At 39.5% G+C, this 15,382-nt stretch overlaps 2 protein-coding genes across 3 annotated transcripts in view; one reads left to right on the plus strand and one right to left on the minus strand.

The window, feature by feature from the left end:
- Window positions 1-6,310, minus strand: part of SLC30A4 (solute carrier family 30 member 4) — a 40,435-nt gene extending 34,125 nt beyond the window's left edge. The window contains exon 1 of one of the 2 annotated variants that reach the window (XM_070762356.1): window positions 6,088-6,310. The gene's annotated coding sequence lies outside the window, so the exon portion shown is untranslated. Of the gene's footprint in view, window positions 1-4,239; window positions 5,010-6,087 lie in introns of those variants that run through there. The other variant, XM_070762355.1, reaches the window with a different exon arrangement.
- A 15-nt stretch (window positions 6,311-6,325) lies between these two features.
- On the plus strand, window positions 6,326-14,469 carry BLOC1S6 (biogenesis of lysosomal organelles complex 1 subunit 6). Its single transcript, XM_070762358.1, has 5 exons — window positions 6,326-6,635; window positions 8,218-8,362; window positions 10,019-10,106; window positions 11,691-11,777; window positions 13,874-14,469. Exons 1-5 carry the CDS (start codon window positions 6,566-6,568, stop codon window positions 13,991-13,993), a joined length of 510 nt encoding a protein of 169 aa, XP_070618459.1. The 5' UTR covers window positions 6,326-6,565; the 3' UTR covers window positions 13,994-14,469.
- Window positions 14,470-15,382: the final 913 nt, after the last annotated feature.

The raw sequence follows: 15,382 nt of genomic DNA on the forward strand, positions 1-15,382 counted from the left end.
TAGGCGTATATCATATATTTTAAAATTGTAGATCAACTTCCTGCAGATAAACTTCAGACTGGCTGGTGGTCCCCTTTTAGAAGAGGAATTCTCTCTCATTTTCTCCTGCAAGGAAATGCTCATTTTCAGAGATGTATTTTTTTTTAAAGTAACTAATGACTGGTCTTCACATTTATTATTATTATTATTATTATTATTATTATTATTATTATTATTATTATTATTTGGATTTGTATGCCGCCCCTCTCCGGAGACTCAGGGCAGCTAACAGCAATAACAAAACAGTGTACAGTAATAATCCAATACTAAAAATGATTAAAAACCCATTAATATAAAAAAACCAAACATACATACAGACATACCACGCATAAAATTGTAAAGGCCTAGGGGGAAAGAGCATCTCAATTCCCCCATGCCTGGCGGCAGAGGTGGGTTTTAAGTAGCTTACGAAAGGCAAGGAGGGTGGGGGCAATTCTAATCTCTGGGGGAGTTGGTTCCAGAGGGCTGGGGCCGCCACAGAGAAGGCTCTTCCCCTGGGTCCCGCCAAGCGGCATTGTTTAATTGACGGGACCCGGAGAAGACCTAACTGGTCGCTGGGATTCGTGCAGCAGAAGGCGGTCCCTGAGATAATCTGGTCCGGTGCCATGAAGGGCTTTATAGGTGATAACCAAATTATTGGCTACTGGTGTTATTTATTTATTGATTGATTGATTTGATTTTTTTTAATGCTGCCCTTCTCCTTAGACTCAGGGCAGCTTACAACATGTTAGCAATAGCACTTTTTAACAGAGCCAGCCTATTTCCCCCACAATCCGGGTCCTCATTTTACCCACCTCAGAAGGATGGAAGGCTGAGTCAACCTTGAGCCGGTGATGAGATTTGAACCGCTGACCTGCAGATCTACAGTCAGCTTTAGTGGCCTGCAGTACTGCACTCTACCTGCTGGGCCACCTCGGCTCTTAGCACATTCCCCACGGTTATGTGATCAACATTCAGGCACTTGGCCAGTGGCATGTATAGGTGGTCCTTGATTTATGATCACGGAATTTATGTTGCTTAAGTGAAACATTATTAAGTGCGTTTTGCCTCATTATATGACTTTCCTTGCCACTTAAGTGAGTAACCCAGGTTGTTAGATTAGTAATAGGATCTATAATATTCATAGCAGTGTTCCAATATCTCAGAGATTGTCACAAAGAAGAAGGAGTCAAGCTATTCTCCAAAGCACCTGAGGGTAGAACAAGAAGCAATGGGTGGAAACTAAACATAGAAACATAGAAGACTGAGGGCAGAAAAAGACCTCATGATCCATCTAGTCTGCCCTTATACTATTTTCTGTATTTTATCTTAGGATGGATCTATGTTTATCCCAGGCATGTTTAAATTCAGTTACTGTGGATTTACCAACCAGGTCTGCTGGAAGTTTGTTCCAAGGATCTACTACTCTTTCAGTAAAATAATATTTTCTCATGTTGCTTTTGATCTTTCCCCCAACTAACTTCAGATTGTGTCCCCTTCTTCTTGTGTTCACTTTCCTATTAAAAACACTTCCCTCCTGGACCTTATTTAACCCTTTAACATATTTAAATGTTTCGATCATGTCCTCCCTTTTCCTTCTGTCCTCCAGACTATACAGATTGAGTTCATTAAGTCTTTCCTGGTATGTTTTATGCTTAAGACCTTCCACCATTCTTGTAGCCCGTCTTTGGACCCGTTCAATTCTGTCAATATCTTTTTGTAGGTGAGGTCTCCAGAACTGAACACTGTACTCCAAATGTGGTCTCACCAGCGCTCTATATAAGGGGATCACAATCTCCCTCTTCCTGCTTGTTATACCTCTAGCTATGCAGCCAAGCATCCTACTAGCTTTTCCTACTGCCCGACCACACTGCTCACCCATTTTGAGACTGTCAGAAATCACGACCCCTAAATCCTTCTCTTCTGAAGTTTTTGCTGACACAGAACTGCCAATGCAATACTCAGATTGAGGATTCCTTTTCCCCAAGTGCATTATTTTACATTTGGAAACATTAAACTGCAGTTTCCATTGCTTTGACCATTTATCTAGTAAAGCTAAGAGTATGCAGGAAAGGAGGGGGTGAGATAGAAAAAAATATGTTTAAGTAAGTGTTCATAAATAGACTCCTGGGTATATAGCTCTTCATTCCCCTTTCCTGATACGTTTTATGCTTAAGACCTTCCACCATTCTTGTAGCCCGTCTTTGGACCCGTTAAATTTTGTCAATATCTTTCAATAGCAATTTAGAACTAAGGAGAAATTTCCTGAGTTAGAACAATTAATCCATGGAACAGCTTGCCACCAGAAGTTGTGAATGCCCCAACACTGGAAGTTTTTAAGATGTTGGACAACCATTTGTGTGAAGTAGTGTAGGGTTTCCTGCCTAAGTGGGAGGTTGGACTAGAAGACCTCCAAGGTCCCCTCCAACCCTGTTGTTGTCATTGTTGTTGTTAAGTGAATCTGGTTTCCCTTTTGGCTTTTGCTTGTCAGAAGGTCGCAAAAGGGGTTCATATAACCCTGGGACACTGCAATCTGTCATAAATGTGAGCCAGCTGCCATGTATCCAAATGTAAATCATGTGTCCATGGGGGATAATGCAATGGTCATAGGTGTGAAAAAATGTCACTTTATTCAGTGCCGTTGTAACTTAAAAACAGTCACTAAGTGAATTGTTGTAAGTCGAGGACCACCCGTATTTACAATGGTAGTGGTGGGTGATTGCAATTCTTGGGCTTACCAAAAGCAAAATCACACGATTGCATCATCCATTTAAAAACTGCAGCCCTTAATAACTCTATTCAAGCTTGCAGTCCCTGCATTAAGGATAAGACATCTTGCTAAAAAGGTTGCAAAATCAGGTGTTATTCATTTAACAACTGCCTTGGAAATTCTAGTCCCAATTACGGTTGTGAGTCAAAAACTATCTGTATGCAAATTATGCCAGTAATAACTCATGAAACTTCAGATGTGCAGAATGCAGCTGCGAGAGCAATCATGGGCTTCCCAAAGTATGCCCATGTTACACCAACAGTCTGAATTGTTTGCTTTGGAGACTTTGGCTTGCTTCATATTATGCATGTTTTTGTCCTGTGGGAATTTGTGGGGGGTGGCAGCATGAGAGAAGGAGAAATGTAGCTATAAACAAATTCCTTTTGGATTCTCAAGGTCCAGAATGCAAAAAAAAGCATAATGGCATCGGACCAGAATATCTCCGGGACCACCTTCTGCCGCACAAATCCCAGCGACCGATTAGGTCCCACAGAGTGGGCCTTCTCCGGGTCCCGTCGACTAAACAATGTCGTTTGGCAGGTCCCAGGGGAAGAGCCTTCTCTGTGGCGGCCCCGACCCTCTGGAACCAGCTCCCCCCTGAGATTAGAACTGCCCCCACCCTCCTTGCCTTCCGCAAACTCCTTAAAACCCACCTCTGCTGTCAGGCATGGGGGAACTGAAATATCTTCCCCAGGCCTATACTGTTTATGGTATGTTGTGTGCGTGTTTTTTTTAAATTATGGTTTTTTAGCTTTCTAATTATTGAATTTGTATTATATATTGTTTTCTGTTACTGTTGTGAGCCGCCCCGAGTATGCGGAGAGGGGCGGCATACAAATTTAATAAATAAATAAAATAAATGTCACTTGTGTATTATGTCATTATGGCTTTGGAAAAAAATCAACGTTGTAAATTAGAAGATGCTTTTACCACTGCAGTTTCTCTTTCCAGGGACTGACAAAGAGCACCCAGATTCTCACTATGGTTTTGTCTATATAAGACTGCAAGCCATGATTTGCTTAATTATGTTTTATTCAATAAGCCACACGTTTACAGGCTCACACAACATGCTGATGCACAAGCCAAGATTTACCAGCCACAATCGTTGAGTTTTGCACTGAAAGCTAAGCCGTAAGCAAACCACAGTATACTTTTGCATCTTGTATTAATCAGCCTAGGTGAACCAGGAAGAACAATTGTTCTTGGAGGACAAAGTAGGCTATGGAAACTTTGAAGGCCCTCTGTTATTTTAAGCAACTCTATTCAAGCTTGTAGTCCCTGTTTTAAGGACAAAGTTTTATTTCTGGTAACTAAAGCAAACTTCTTAATCATCTACAATCATGCACAGGCTGTTTTTCTGGCTTTGTCAGAATTTTAATCCTCCTGCTTACAAGTAAATATACTTTATTTCCCCATTGTTATCCTCCCTCCTTTGTTAAACAATCACATACCTGGATATATTTGCCCTTGATCCAGTACACAAATACAATTCTGGAGTAGAGAGCATTTTCAAAGTGTTTGAAGTCCAAGTCCCCTACAAAGGGGGGCTTTTTTTAAAAAAGAATTTTGAACTGAGCCAAGATTTATCCACTGCCAAAAAACAGGGAGGTGTAATATTCCATTGTAATTCTTAGGGTGGCGAGAGGCAAATTAACACACGGATTGACCAAGCCCTAACATACAACCTGATATTTTGCTGGTGCTCAAAAATGGACAGAGCCCAATAATGCAACCTAGTTACCACTACACTCATTGATACCCCCTAGATATTCACAAACTGAGTTGCTGTACTATGGCTGCCTAATTTAATAATTATATACATAATTATATATCTGATGGGGAAGCGGGTAAATATATCTTGTTCCTGCTAGAATTAAAGGCAAAATCCTTTCAGCTGACCACAATATATGAGCATCCTTCAAAACCTAAAAGGGAGGTGCCCTACATAGGATAATCGAACAAGACGCCTCTTATCTGCCATGCAATTCTAAAAAAAAAAATCAAATTCCCAACAAACCATCATAAGTCAGCCCTAGGAATAATTTTGAAAAACCTGTTATCCCCCCTGGGCACCCAGAATTAACAGGGAGGCCTAAGCAGCCCTGCAGATACTAACAGAGGGGCTGGAATTGACAAGAGCATCTCTCAAGGGCCTGGGAAGAATCCAGGACTTTCTCTGAACAGCTGGCGTTGCTACGGCAACCCACCCACTCTGTCTAGCAACCAGGTGCTTTGGCATCCCAGCATTAAGATTCTATTTAGAGATAGAGATAGGAAAGTATAGAACAACCATCAGCAAAAAAATCTCACATCTAAGGAAGACCTAATTGTGCTTGTTTTGGTGTGCATATATTTGCACACTTATCTCACAGAAATCAGAAATGTAAGAACAACCATCTGCAAAAAAAATCTCACATCTAAGGAAGACCTAATTGTGCTTGTTTGGGTGTGCATATATTTGCACACTTATCTCACAGAAATCAGAAATGTAAGATTATATAGTATTTATTTATTTATTTATTTATTTATGTATTTATTGATTGATTGATTGATTGATTGATTTTATTTCTATGCCACAATTGTCCTGGGACTCAGAGCAGCTAGTGGATGCAATTATGTAGATATGTTAAATATCTGCTTTGGATTATTATATATTGCTCAAAAACATAAAGGGAACATTCAAATAACACATCCTAGATCTGAATGAATGAAATATTCTCATTGAATACTTGGTTCTGTACAAAGTTAAATGTGCACAACAGCATGTGGAATTGATTGTCAATCAGCGTTGCTTCCTAAGTGGACAATTTGATTTCACAGAAGTTTGATTTACTTGGAGTTACATTGTGTTTTTTAAGTGTCCCCTTTATTTTTTTGAGCAGTATATATCTATAGATTATTATATATCTATATAAATAAATATCTATAGATATAAATATAATATATAATATATAAATATAACAAACAAGCTGAGAAGAGAACTTGTGGTCTAGAGGTTAAAGCTATTGCTTTCCAGATTCAAATCCCGGTAAGGGTATGGCTAGCAGATGAGAGCAAAATAAACCTGAAATAGATCTATACAAGTCTCCCTTTTCATTAAAATGTTACTCATAATTATATAGATATACAGTATATGGCTATATCAATATCTAATAGCATTAAAAAAAAAATTTTTTGCATCTCTCTCCAGTGTTAAAGCTATTAGATATTGATGTATTTTCATGGGAAAATTATATACATATTTTAACAAATGGGAAAATATTAAGACAGGTTTAAAGTTTGGCAAATGGCTTTAATACCTGACAAATAATTCTCCAGCTTTTTAAAGAAAGATGATCTAATGGCACAATATGATTCCTCTGATCCGAATTTCCTTCGGTTCCCTGATTTCCAAAAGGCAATTCGCTTTTTTCTTTTAATCTTTAATCTTTTAAATGTATTGGGGGAAAAGACACAATTTACATCATGAATCCGGAAGTCTGTAGGCCGGTCGCCATGGCTACTCTTCCATTTTGTATCTCTGCCTTCTTCCGGATCGCCGGAAGGCCTACTATCCTAAGAGGTTGAGGCCTGTCCATCCCGTACTTTACACCCGCCCACGTCCCCCGGAGAGGGGGGCGTATTCCCGACGACTCGGGGGGTTCCGGAGAAACCGCCTCGCGACGCCTTTCCCGGACACCGTCGCCTGGGAGAGCTTCTGCCCGGCTCGCTACGCCTCGCTCAGGCCGAGAGATTGAAGCGGCGGCTTTCCTGCGAGGTCGATCCAGCCACTGGGCGATGAGCTTGGCAGAAGCGCCGGAGGTGGAGGCGGGGTGGCCGCCCGGAGCCTTGAACGACCCCGCCTTAGGTAGGTGGACTCGGAGCGCGAGGTAGGCCCAAGTCCGCTGGGGGGTGATGGGATTTGAAGTCCAAGGAGCCCCATCTGTATGTGTGTGTGTGTGTGTGTGTGTGTGTATGTACAGTACACAGTATGTATATCTCTTATCTCTCTTTATATGTATGTGTTTATACACACAAAACCTTCCTCCCCTACTTTATATATATTATATTACATATAAAATAGGAAAATACAGGAGGAAGATTTTGTGTGTACATATACATATGTACACATACACAATAGTGTATAAGCACACTATTATGCCTACCGTCCCTGTCCTTCTGTCCTATTATCCTTTTTATCACTGCTTTATACTTTGTTATGTTAATACAAACTATAATTCTATACTTGTTTCACAAATATAATAAATAAATTATATGTGTGTGTGTGTGTGTCACATGTTTTTTTGTTGAATTTGAAAATTAAGGGAGACTAGGATAGATCTATTTTGGCCTTATTTTGGCCTCATCAGCTAGCCATACCCACTGGGACTTGAACTTGCAACCTTTGCCTTGTAAGGCAGAGAATTATATATAATTATATAAACCAGGGGAAGAGCCTTCTCTGTGGCGGCCCCGGCCCTCTGGAACCAATTCCCCCCAGAGATTAGAATTGCCCCCACCCTCCTTGCCTTTCGTAAGCTACTTAAAACCCATCTCTGCCGTCAGGCATGGGGGAATTGAGATCCTCTTCCCCCTAGGCCTTTACAATTTTATGCATGGTATGTATGTATGTATGTTTGGTTTTTATATTAATGGGTTTTTAATCGTTTTTAACATCAGATTACTATTGTACATTGTTTTTATTGTTGCTGTTAGCCGCCCCGAGTCTCCGGAGAGGGGCGGCATACAAATCCAACAAATAAATAAATTATATATAAATATATATATATATATATATAATTAATAAAATAGAATTCTTTATACGCCAAGTGTGATTGGACAGACAAAGCTACCAAGGTTTCTTCAGTCCTCTACTGACAGACAAAAGCTTAGTAGTTTTTTATTTTATTAATTTGTTTAAATTTTAAAACGTTCCGTTGATCGTGATGGCTACTGCCTCTTCATTTACTTAGCAAGCACCTTGCTTAGCAATGGGAATTCTGATCCCAATTGTGGCTAAGTCAATGATAAATGAAGTTTCAGTAGTATATGTACTATTTATCGTTAATAAATTCTGAGCTAATACATTAATAAGTATACATTGGCCATTAATCAAACATTAGGCGTCATGCAATTGTAGAGCTTTAATTTTTTTTAGTCATTTTGTCACTCTGCTCAAGAAAAATGGCTTTGGTTCAGTTCTTGTTATTGGCCTCAGTTATATCTGTGGAGCATTTTTAAATGAAGTAAAGTTTCTTGTAACAGAGTTCTCCGAGTTTCTGTTTATTTAATAATTGTTTTCCATTTGAAGACATCACATTTTTAAAAGGCACTAATAGTATCCGGCTCTCAGTAGGATAACTGAAAATTAAAAATGATGCAATAATTCTGAGAATTCTTGGTTCAGAAATTTTCCATTACAGTTTTTTTTATCAACCCCTTTGTTTCAGATCTTAATGATAATTCCCCCGATGAAGCCCTGGTAGATGACTTTCCTCTCATAGATAAGAAAGCTGTGGAGCAACTAACAGAAGGGCTGGTTTCCCACTATTTACCTGACCTACAACGATCAAAACTAGCCTTAAAAGAACTCACGTATGTCACTTTAAAAAAAATAGTTGTTTTAACTTTTTATGTATGGTATAAACCCCAGTTTGATATTTATTAGAATTAATATTTTTATTAACTGAGTTTCCTGTTTAAAAAAATCAACATTTTCATACCAACATACAAGCATGTCAACATACATACTACAGGGATCGCTTAGAAAGTAATGCACCATATTTTTTCCCCTCAGTCTACAGTAATGGTATGAATGTGAAACTTTAGATATACATTACAGTGTTCCCTCGATTTTCACGGGGGATGCGTTCCGACACCGCCCGCGAAAGCCGGATTTCTGCGAAGTAGAGATGCGGAAGTAAATACACCATTTTTGGCTATGAACAGTATCACAAGCCTTCCCTTAACACTTTAAACCCCTAAATTACCATTTCCCATTCCCTTAACAACCATTTACTCACCATTATTACTGGTACTCACCATTATATAAGACACTTAGTGATCCTGATATTTATAAACATAATTATTTATTAACAATAATTATTTTTTTGTTATTTATTTGCAAAAATTATTAGTTTGGCGATGACGTATGACGTCATCGGGCGGGGGGAAACGTGGTATAGGAAAAAAACCGCAAAGTATTTTTTAATTCATATTTTTTGAAAAACTGTTATAGGCTATTCGCGAAGTTCGAGCCCGCGAAAATCGAGGGAACACTGTATTTGAATTGTCAAGGGTCCATGGGTAAATTTTGTGTTTCTTCAGACAGATGCAGAAGTGTTTTGAAATGGCATCTGTAAGTGATGTACGTTGCAAGGCTTGCCCAGAAAATAATGCACCACATTTTTTTTCTTCAGCAATTATTTATTGAACGCAATGAAACTTACACACAAGAAAGAATGTTGTTTTTTCTATCTCCCCTAATTTTTCCAAATACTGTAATCTTCATCCTGTTCTAGGGCCTTCCTCCAGTGAGACACAAGGGCGCTGTTGGTACCACTCCTTGTTCTGGTCACGAAGCCATTTCTGCACTGTGCGAATCATTTCCTTTGCTGATTGACAGCTTCAGCGCCAACTGCTGAGTCATTTTGCGTCGGTTCTCGGGAATGAGCACATCAGCAAGCTGTGTCTTGTCAGGTGTGACAGCTGTGGCTGGCCACCCTGAAGGCTGCAAATTTGGGAGCTCTGCCGAACCATCTTCTAATGGCTTCACCCTCTGTGCCCAGCGACTAACCATACTTCTGTCTACTGCAGATTCTCCATAAACTGTTTGTGAATGTTCCCAACAGTTTCTTTCTCCACAGTGAGAAATTCAGTGACAACACGCTGCTTATAATATACATCACTTACAGACGCCATTTCGAAACACTGCTGCAGCTACGCTATCTGTCTGAAGAAATGCAAAATTTATACACGCACACGTGACAATTCAAATAATGCATATTTAAAGTTTCGCATTCGTACCATTACTGTAGGCTGAGAAAAAAAATGTGGTGTATTACTTTCTGGGCAACCTTTGTACAACATTACTTGTGCTTCCCTGCCCACCATAATGAGCTGAGATATTTATAGAAATGGGTGAATACAGACAGTATTCAGAATTTCAAAAATAGAAATATTCATATCAGTACTTTATTTTTGTAGCACTGATTTCAAAATGCATTTTAAATTATTCTATTTTTCTTTTAGACAGAACCAAGAGGTACTATTAGAAACTGTACAACAAGAAATTTCAAAGTTTACGGAATGTAACTCAATTCTTGATATCAACATGCTGGTAAGTGTGGTTTTGTTAGATTTATCTTCATTGGGAGATCTTTGCTGTTGAACTTCCCCTTTTTCGCAGAAATACATGACGTGTTTTATATGTACAGTGGTGTTTTGTACTAATTGCCAATATCCAACAATGAGTGTATGTTTTCATGTCCTAAAACGGAAACCGTTCGATCACGATCTGATTTAGGCATGTGGAAGCAGTCTGATTGTGCATATGGTTCAGGAGATAACAGACTTTGGTTCTAAGGATGGAAATTATCGTTGATCGCAGCAGCTGAATTCAGTAAATTGTTGAAAAATAAAAGACAGTCATGTACTGCTCTTCTATAGCCTTTCAGAGCTTATAAAAGGATTTTTGGTGAACTCTAGCCCCGCCATAGTGACTGTGAATCCTAGTTTTTTTTTAATGGAGATCTCATTATTCAAGTGATTCTGAGCAGTTTACAGATAACCTCTAACTGTATTGTTGAGCCTTCCTTGAAGGAATTATACCTAGAGTAGCTTTTTATGCATACTTTGATATCTTCAAGAAACAAGTTACTTATTTTTTTTTAGTTACTCAGATTTGTTTGTTTGTTTATTTGTTTATTTATTTATTTATTGATTGATTGATTGATTGATTGGATTTGTATGCCGCCCCTCTCCGTAGACTCTGGGCGGCTCACAACAATAACAAGAACAATGTAAGAACAAATCTAATAATTTAAAAAACACTAAAAAACCCATTATTAAAAGCAAACAAACACACAAACATACCATGTATAAACTGTACAGGCCCCTTGGAGATGTCTCAGTTCCCCCATGCCTGACGGCAGAGATGGGTCTTAAGAACTTTACAAAAGGCAAGGAGGGGGGGGCAGTTCTAATCTCCGGGGGGAGCTGGTTCCAGAGGGTCGGGGCCGCCACAGAGAAGGCTCTTCTCCTGGGTCCCGCCAAATGACATTGTTTAGTCGACGGGGCCCAGAGAAGGCCAACTCTGTGGGACCTAACGGGTCGCTTGGATTCGTGCGGCAGAAGGCGGTCCCGGTGGTATTCTGGTCCGATGCCATGAAGGGCTTTATAGGTCATAACCAACACTTTGAATTGTGCCCGGAAATTGATCGGCAACCAATGCAGACTGCGAAGGGTTGGTGTAACATGGGCATATCTTGGGAAGCCCATGACATTGGCTTGCAGCTGCATTTTGCACAATCTGAAGTTTCCGAACACTTTTCAAAGGTAGCCCCATGTAGAGAGCATTACAGTAGTCGAACCTCGAGGTGATGAGGGCATGAGTGACTGTGAGCAGTGAGTCCCGGTCCAGATAGGGCCACAACTGGTGCACCAGGCGAACCTGGGCAAACGCCCCCCTCGCCACAGCTGAAAGATGTTTCTCTAATGTGAGCTGTGGATCGAGGAGGACGCCCAAGTTGCGGACCCTCTCTGAGGGGGTCAATAATTCCCCCCCCAGGGTTATGAACGGACAGATCGAATTGTCCCTGTGAGGCAGGACCCACAGCCACTCCGTCTTATCCGGGTTGAGGTTGAGTCTGTTTTAAGTACACTATAGGTTTCTATATCCAGTAAATGTTTTCTCCTTTTTAAGTTTTCAGAAGCGAAATACTATCACAATAAGTTGGTAAACATTAGGAAAGAGATGCTGTTGCTGCATGAGAAGACCTCCAAGTTGAAAGTGAGTTTTATTTCACTTGACCGGTAAAATGTGGGCAAAATTTATACTGTTGGTATACGTTTTGACTCTTCAAGAACTTGCAGATCAAAACAGAAGTCCTATATTTTCTTAAGAACTCCATTCTAAATTAGCATTTTCATAACTATTCCGGCATCATCCAAATTCAAATTACAACTTAGAATATTAGGTTTAATTGAATCTACTGCGAGAGTCTGCATACATGTCTTCAGTATTATAATGTTAATAAGGGAAGTTCTCTGCCTTAAGCAGAATTTCTCTTTCAAATAATTCAGCATTAATTGCATATAAGGCCTATCATGGAATAAAGCTGTAATCCTGTGTATTGTTACGGTGCGAAACTTATTTCTCAGAAAAATATTTATAAGTTTGGACTGGGTGGTATTTGCTTATAGATGGTATCAGAGGAAATAGTTTTTTCTTATAAATTCTTAAGACTTTTTAAAAGCCTTGCTTCAGAGTACTTTACAGAACTCTAAGCAGTTTACAAATTCAACATATTGCCCCCAACAAGCTGGTCAGGATCGAAGGAATTGAACTCTTGGCATTTGGCAGAATTAGCCTGCAATATTGCATTCTAATAATTCTATCAAAAAGAGGGAAATAAAATACTGGACTGTCGATTGACCTAGCAAACCATGTCACAAGGATTTTGTAGGCATTAGGATTCATCTGTAATTTAAAAAATATTTTGTTTACAATTTAGAATTGCAGTTCATGGACATTGTATATATTTTTTCTCTCGATGAAATCAGCTCTCCTCATCAGTGAATTTTGCACAGGGCTCAGAAGTTCAAAATGTAAAAGAGAGATCTAGAACAATTAAGGCTTGCAAAAGGAATTGAATCAATTCAACCATAAAGAGTATATTGATTAGAAAATATACAGTGTTCCCTCGATTTTCGCGGGTTCGAACTTCGCGAAAAGTCTATACCATGGTTTTTCAAAAATATTAATTAAAAAATACTTTGCGGGGTTTTTCCCTATACCACGGTTTTTCCCGCCCAATGACGTCATATATCATCGCCAAACTTTCATCCGACTTTAATAAATATTTTTTTTAATAAACTTTAATAAATAAACATGGTGAGTAATGATCTAAATGGTTGCTAAGGGAATGGGAAATTGCACTTTAGAAGTTTAAAGTGTTAAGGGAAGGCTTGTGATACTGTTCATAGCCAAAAATAGTGTATTTACCTCCGCATCTCTACTTCGCGGAAATTCGACTTTCGCGGGCAGTCTCGGAACGCATCCCCCGCGAAAATCGAGGGAACACTGTATATGTGTGTTTTAAAGATCAAGGGAGAAAGGATAGAATGGTCTGCTTGGGAGAATTGTTGTAACCCTGAAAGAAACTTTATAGCAGTGGTCCCCAAACTACGGCCCCTGGGCCACATGTGGCCCGCTGAGGCCATTTATCCGGCCTGCGGGTGAGTGACACAACACAGTGTTCCATCTAATTTTCTATGAATAAAATGCGGTATTTTTTTAGTAACTAATATCAATCATCAAAAAAGTTGCAAAAGGTTTTTTTTCTAATTTTGTCATCCAGTTACATTCATTTTCTTTTAATTAAATTCCCTCCTTAATGTTCCTTCAAAAAGTACACCAATTATATTTCTAACTTATTAACCATTATGCCAAAGTGCTTCCTTCTTTCTTTATACATTTTTCTATAAACCAAGAAAACCTACAATCAGATGTTAACCAAAAAAAATTAAAAACAAAACATAAACATATATGAATTTCAGACTTCTTTCCCCCCTCTAAATAGTGCATTCCCATTTTGTTTTTTACTTTAAAATAAGGTATGTGCAGTGTGCATAGGGATTTGTTCATAGGTTTTTTTAATAGTCCGGCCCTCCAACAGTCCGAGGGACAGTGAACTGGCCCCCTGTGTAAAAAGTTTGGGACCCCTGCTTTATAGAATGAAGCTAAGTTTTTTTCCAAGATCCTTTGTAATAGTACACAAAGAAGAATTAAAAGCTAAGAGACCTGCGGAAAATAACAGCAGAATAACATGGCTGTGATATCCTCAAATATAATCCTTTGTTTTTTCCAATGCTTCCTCTTTTCAGAGAAGAGCGCTCAAGCTCCAGCAGAAGCGTCAGAAAGAAGAACTAGAACGGGAACAGCAACGGGAGAAGGAACTGGAGAGAGAAAAACAATTAACTGCCAAACCAGCAAAAAGGACATGAAAGCCCAACATGTTTTGCCTTGTTGTGCTGATTATATTAACCTTTGGACTTCCTGGAGATACAACGATCCCCTCGCGCTCTCCTGTTCTATTTTGCCAAGGAAAGTATTAGCGCAGGCTTCAAAGTTTTGCCTTGCTGTTAGCAAGGAGCTAGGAACGGAAAGCGTGCCACGTTCGCTACTCCTAATCATCTTTTTTTATTAACGCTTTGCTAATATTGCTGGGTCAGACTATTATTTTTTTTTTTTGGAAGAAATAGGAGACTCTATGGTAGGGTGTCTGGCTTTGGCAACTTTGAGACCTGTGGGCTTCAGTCTGCGAAATTCTGGGAGTTAAAATCCACAAGTTTTAAAGTTCCCCTGTCTGTGACATTAATTCCAACATCTTACAAGGCCTCTGTTGGTGTGCATGTGTCCCAAACCCAGATATGATCTTTTAACGGTTAACTCTACCTCATTAAACGTACTCTACACCACACTTCAGGGTAGTTATCACCCATCTGTCCATAAACATTTGCTGAGGGAGGGACCTTTGAGACGACAACCACAAAGCGAATTTCAAGAAGCTACAGACAATACAGTGTTCCCTCGATTTTCGTGGGTTCGAACTTTGCGAAAAGTCTATACCACGGTTTTTCAAAAATATTAATTAAAAAATACTTTGCGGGTTTTCCCCCGATACCATGGTTTTCCCCCGCCCGATGACGTCCTATATCATCGTCCTATATCATCGCCAAACTTTCATCCGACTTGAATAAATATTTTTTAAAAAAACTTTAATAAATAAACATGGTGAGTAATGATCTAAATGGTTGCTAAGGGAATGGGAAATTGCACTTTAGGGGTTTAAAGTGTTAAGGGAAGGCTTGGGATATTGTTCATAGCCAAAAATAGTGTATTTACTTCCGCATCTCTACTTCGCGGAAATTCGACTTTCGCCGGCGGTCTCAGAACGCATCACCTGCGAAAATCGAGGGAACACTGTATAGATTAGCCCTAGGGCCAGTGATGGGCTGCCAGAATTTTTACTACCACACTGTGGGCGTGGCTTATGCATTTTGTTTCAACATCTTTCAGTGAAAATTGGGTGTTCTGGGGTGGAGCTCCATTTTTGCTTCCCCACTGGGTTCTCCCCCATCTGGGCAGTAGCCCACCCCTGATTATCTACTATATAAAGTGTATGTACACACACACTCTTCTAAAATTATACACATTCAACCTCATTTACTGTGATAGGAAAAATATACCCAGAGCCCAGAAGGGGGGGGAAAAAAAAAAATCAAAATTTTTCTACCGGTTCTGCGTACCTGGCCATACCTGTAGGAGCCCACCGCTGCCTAGGGCCTAGGTGTTCTGACCTAGGCTTCCCCAAATTATGGAACAGACTCCTT

This window comes from Erythrolamprus reginae, chromosome 10 (assembly GCF_031021105.1).
Source record: "Erythrolamprus reginae isolate rEryReg1 chromosome 10, rEryReg1.hap1, whole genome shotgun sequence".
In the NCBI taxonomy this organism is placed as follows: domain Eukaryota; kingdom Metazoa; phylum Chordata; class Lepidosauria; order Squamata; family Dipsadidae; genus Erythrolamprus; species Erythrolamprus reginae.

Excerpts from the sequence above, each read along its gene's own strand:
- BLOC1S6 (XM_070762358.1), top strand. The coding sequence starts at position 6,566 with ATGAGCTTGGCAGAAGCGCCGGAGGTGGAGGCGGGGTGGCCGCCCGGA. Across the intron at positions 6,636-8,217 it reads CTTGAACGACCCCGCCTTAG|ATCTTAATGATAATTCCCCC; the intron begins GTAGGTGGACTC and ends CCTTTGTTTCAG. Across the intron at positions 11,778-13,873 it reads AGAAGACCTCCAAGTTGAAA|AGAAGAGCGCTCAAGCTCCA; the intron begins GTGAGTTTTATT and ends TCCTCTTTTCAG.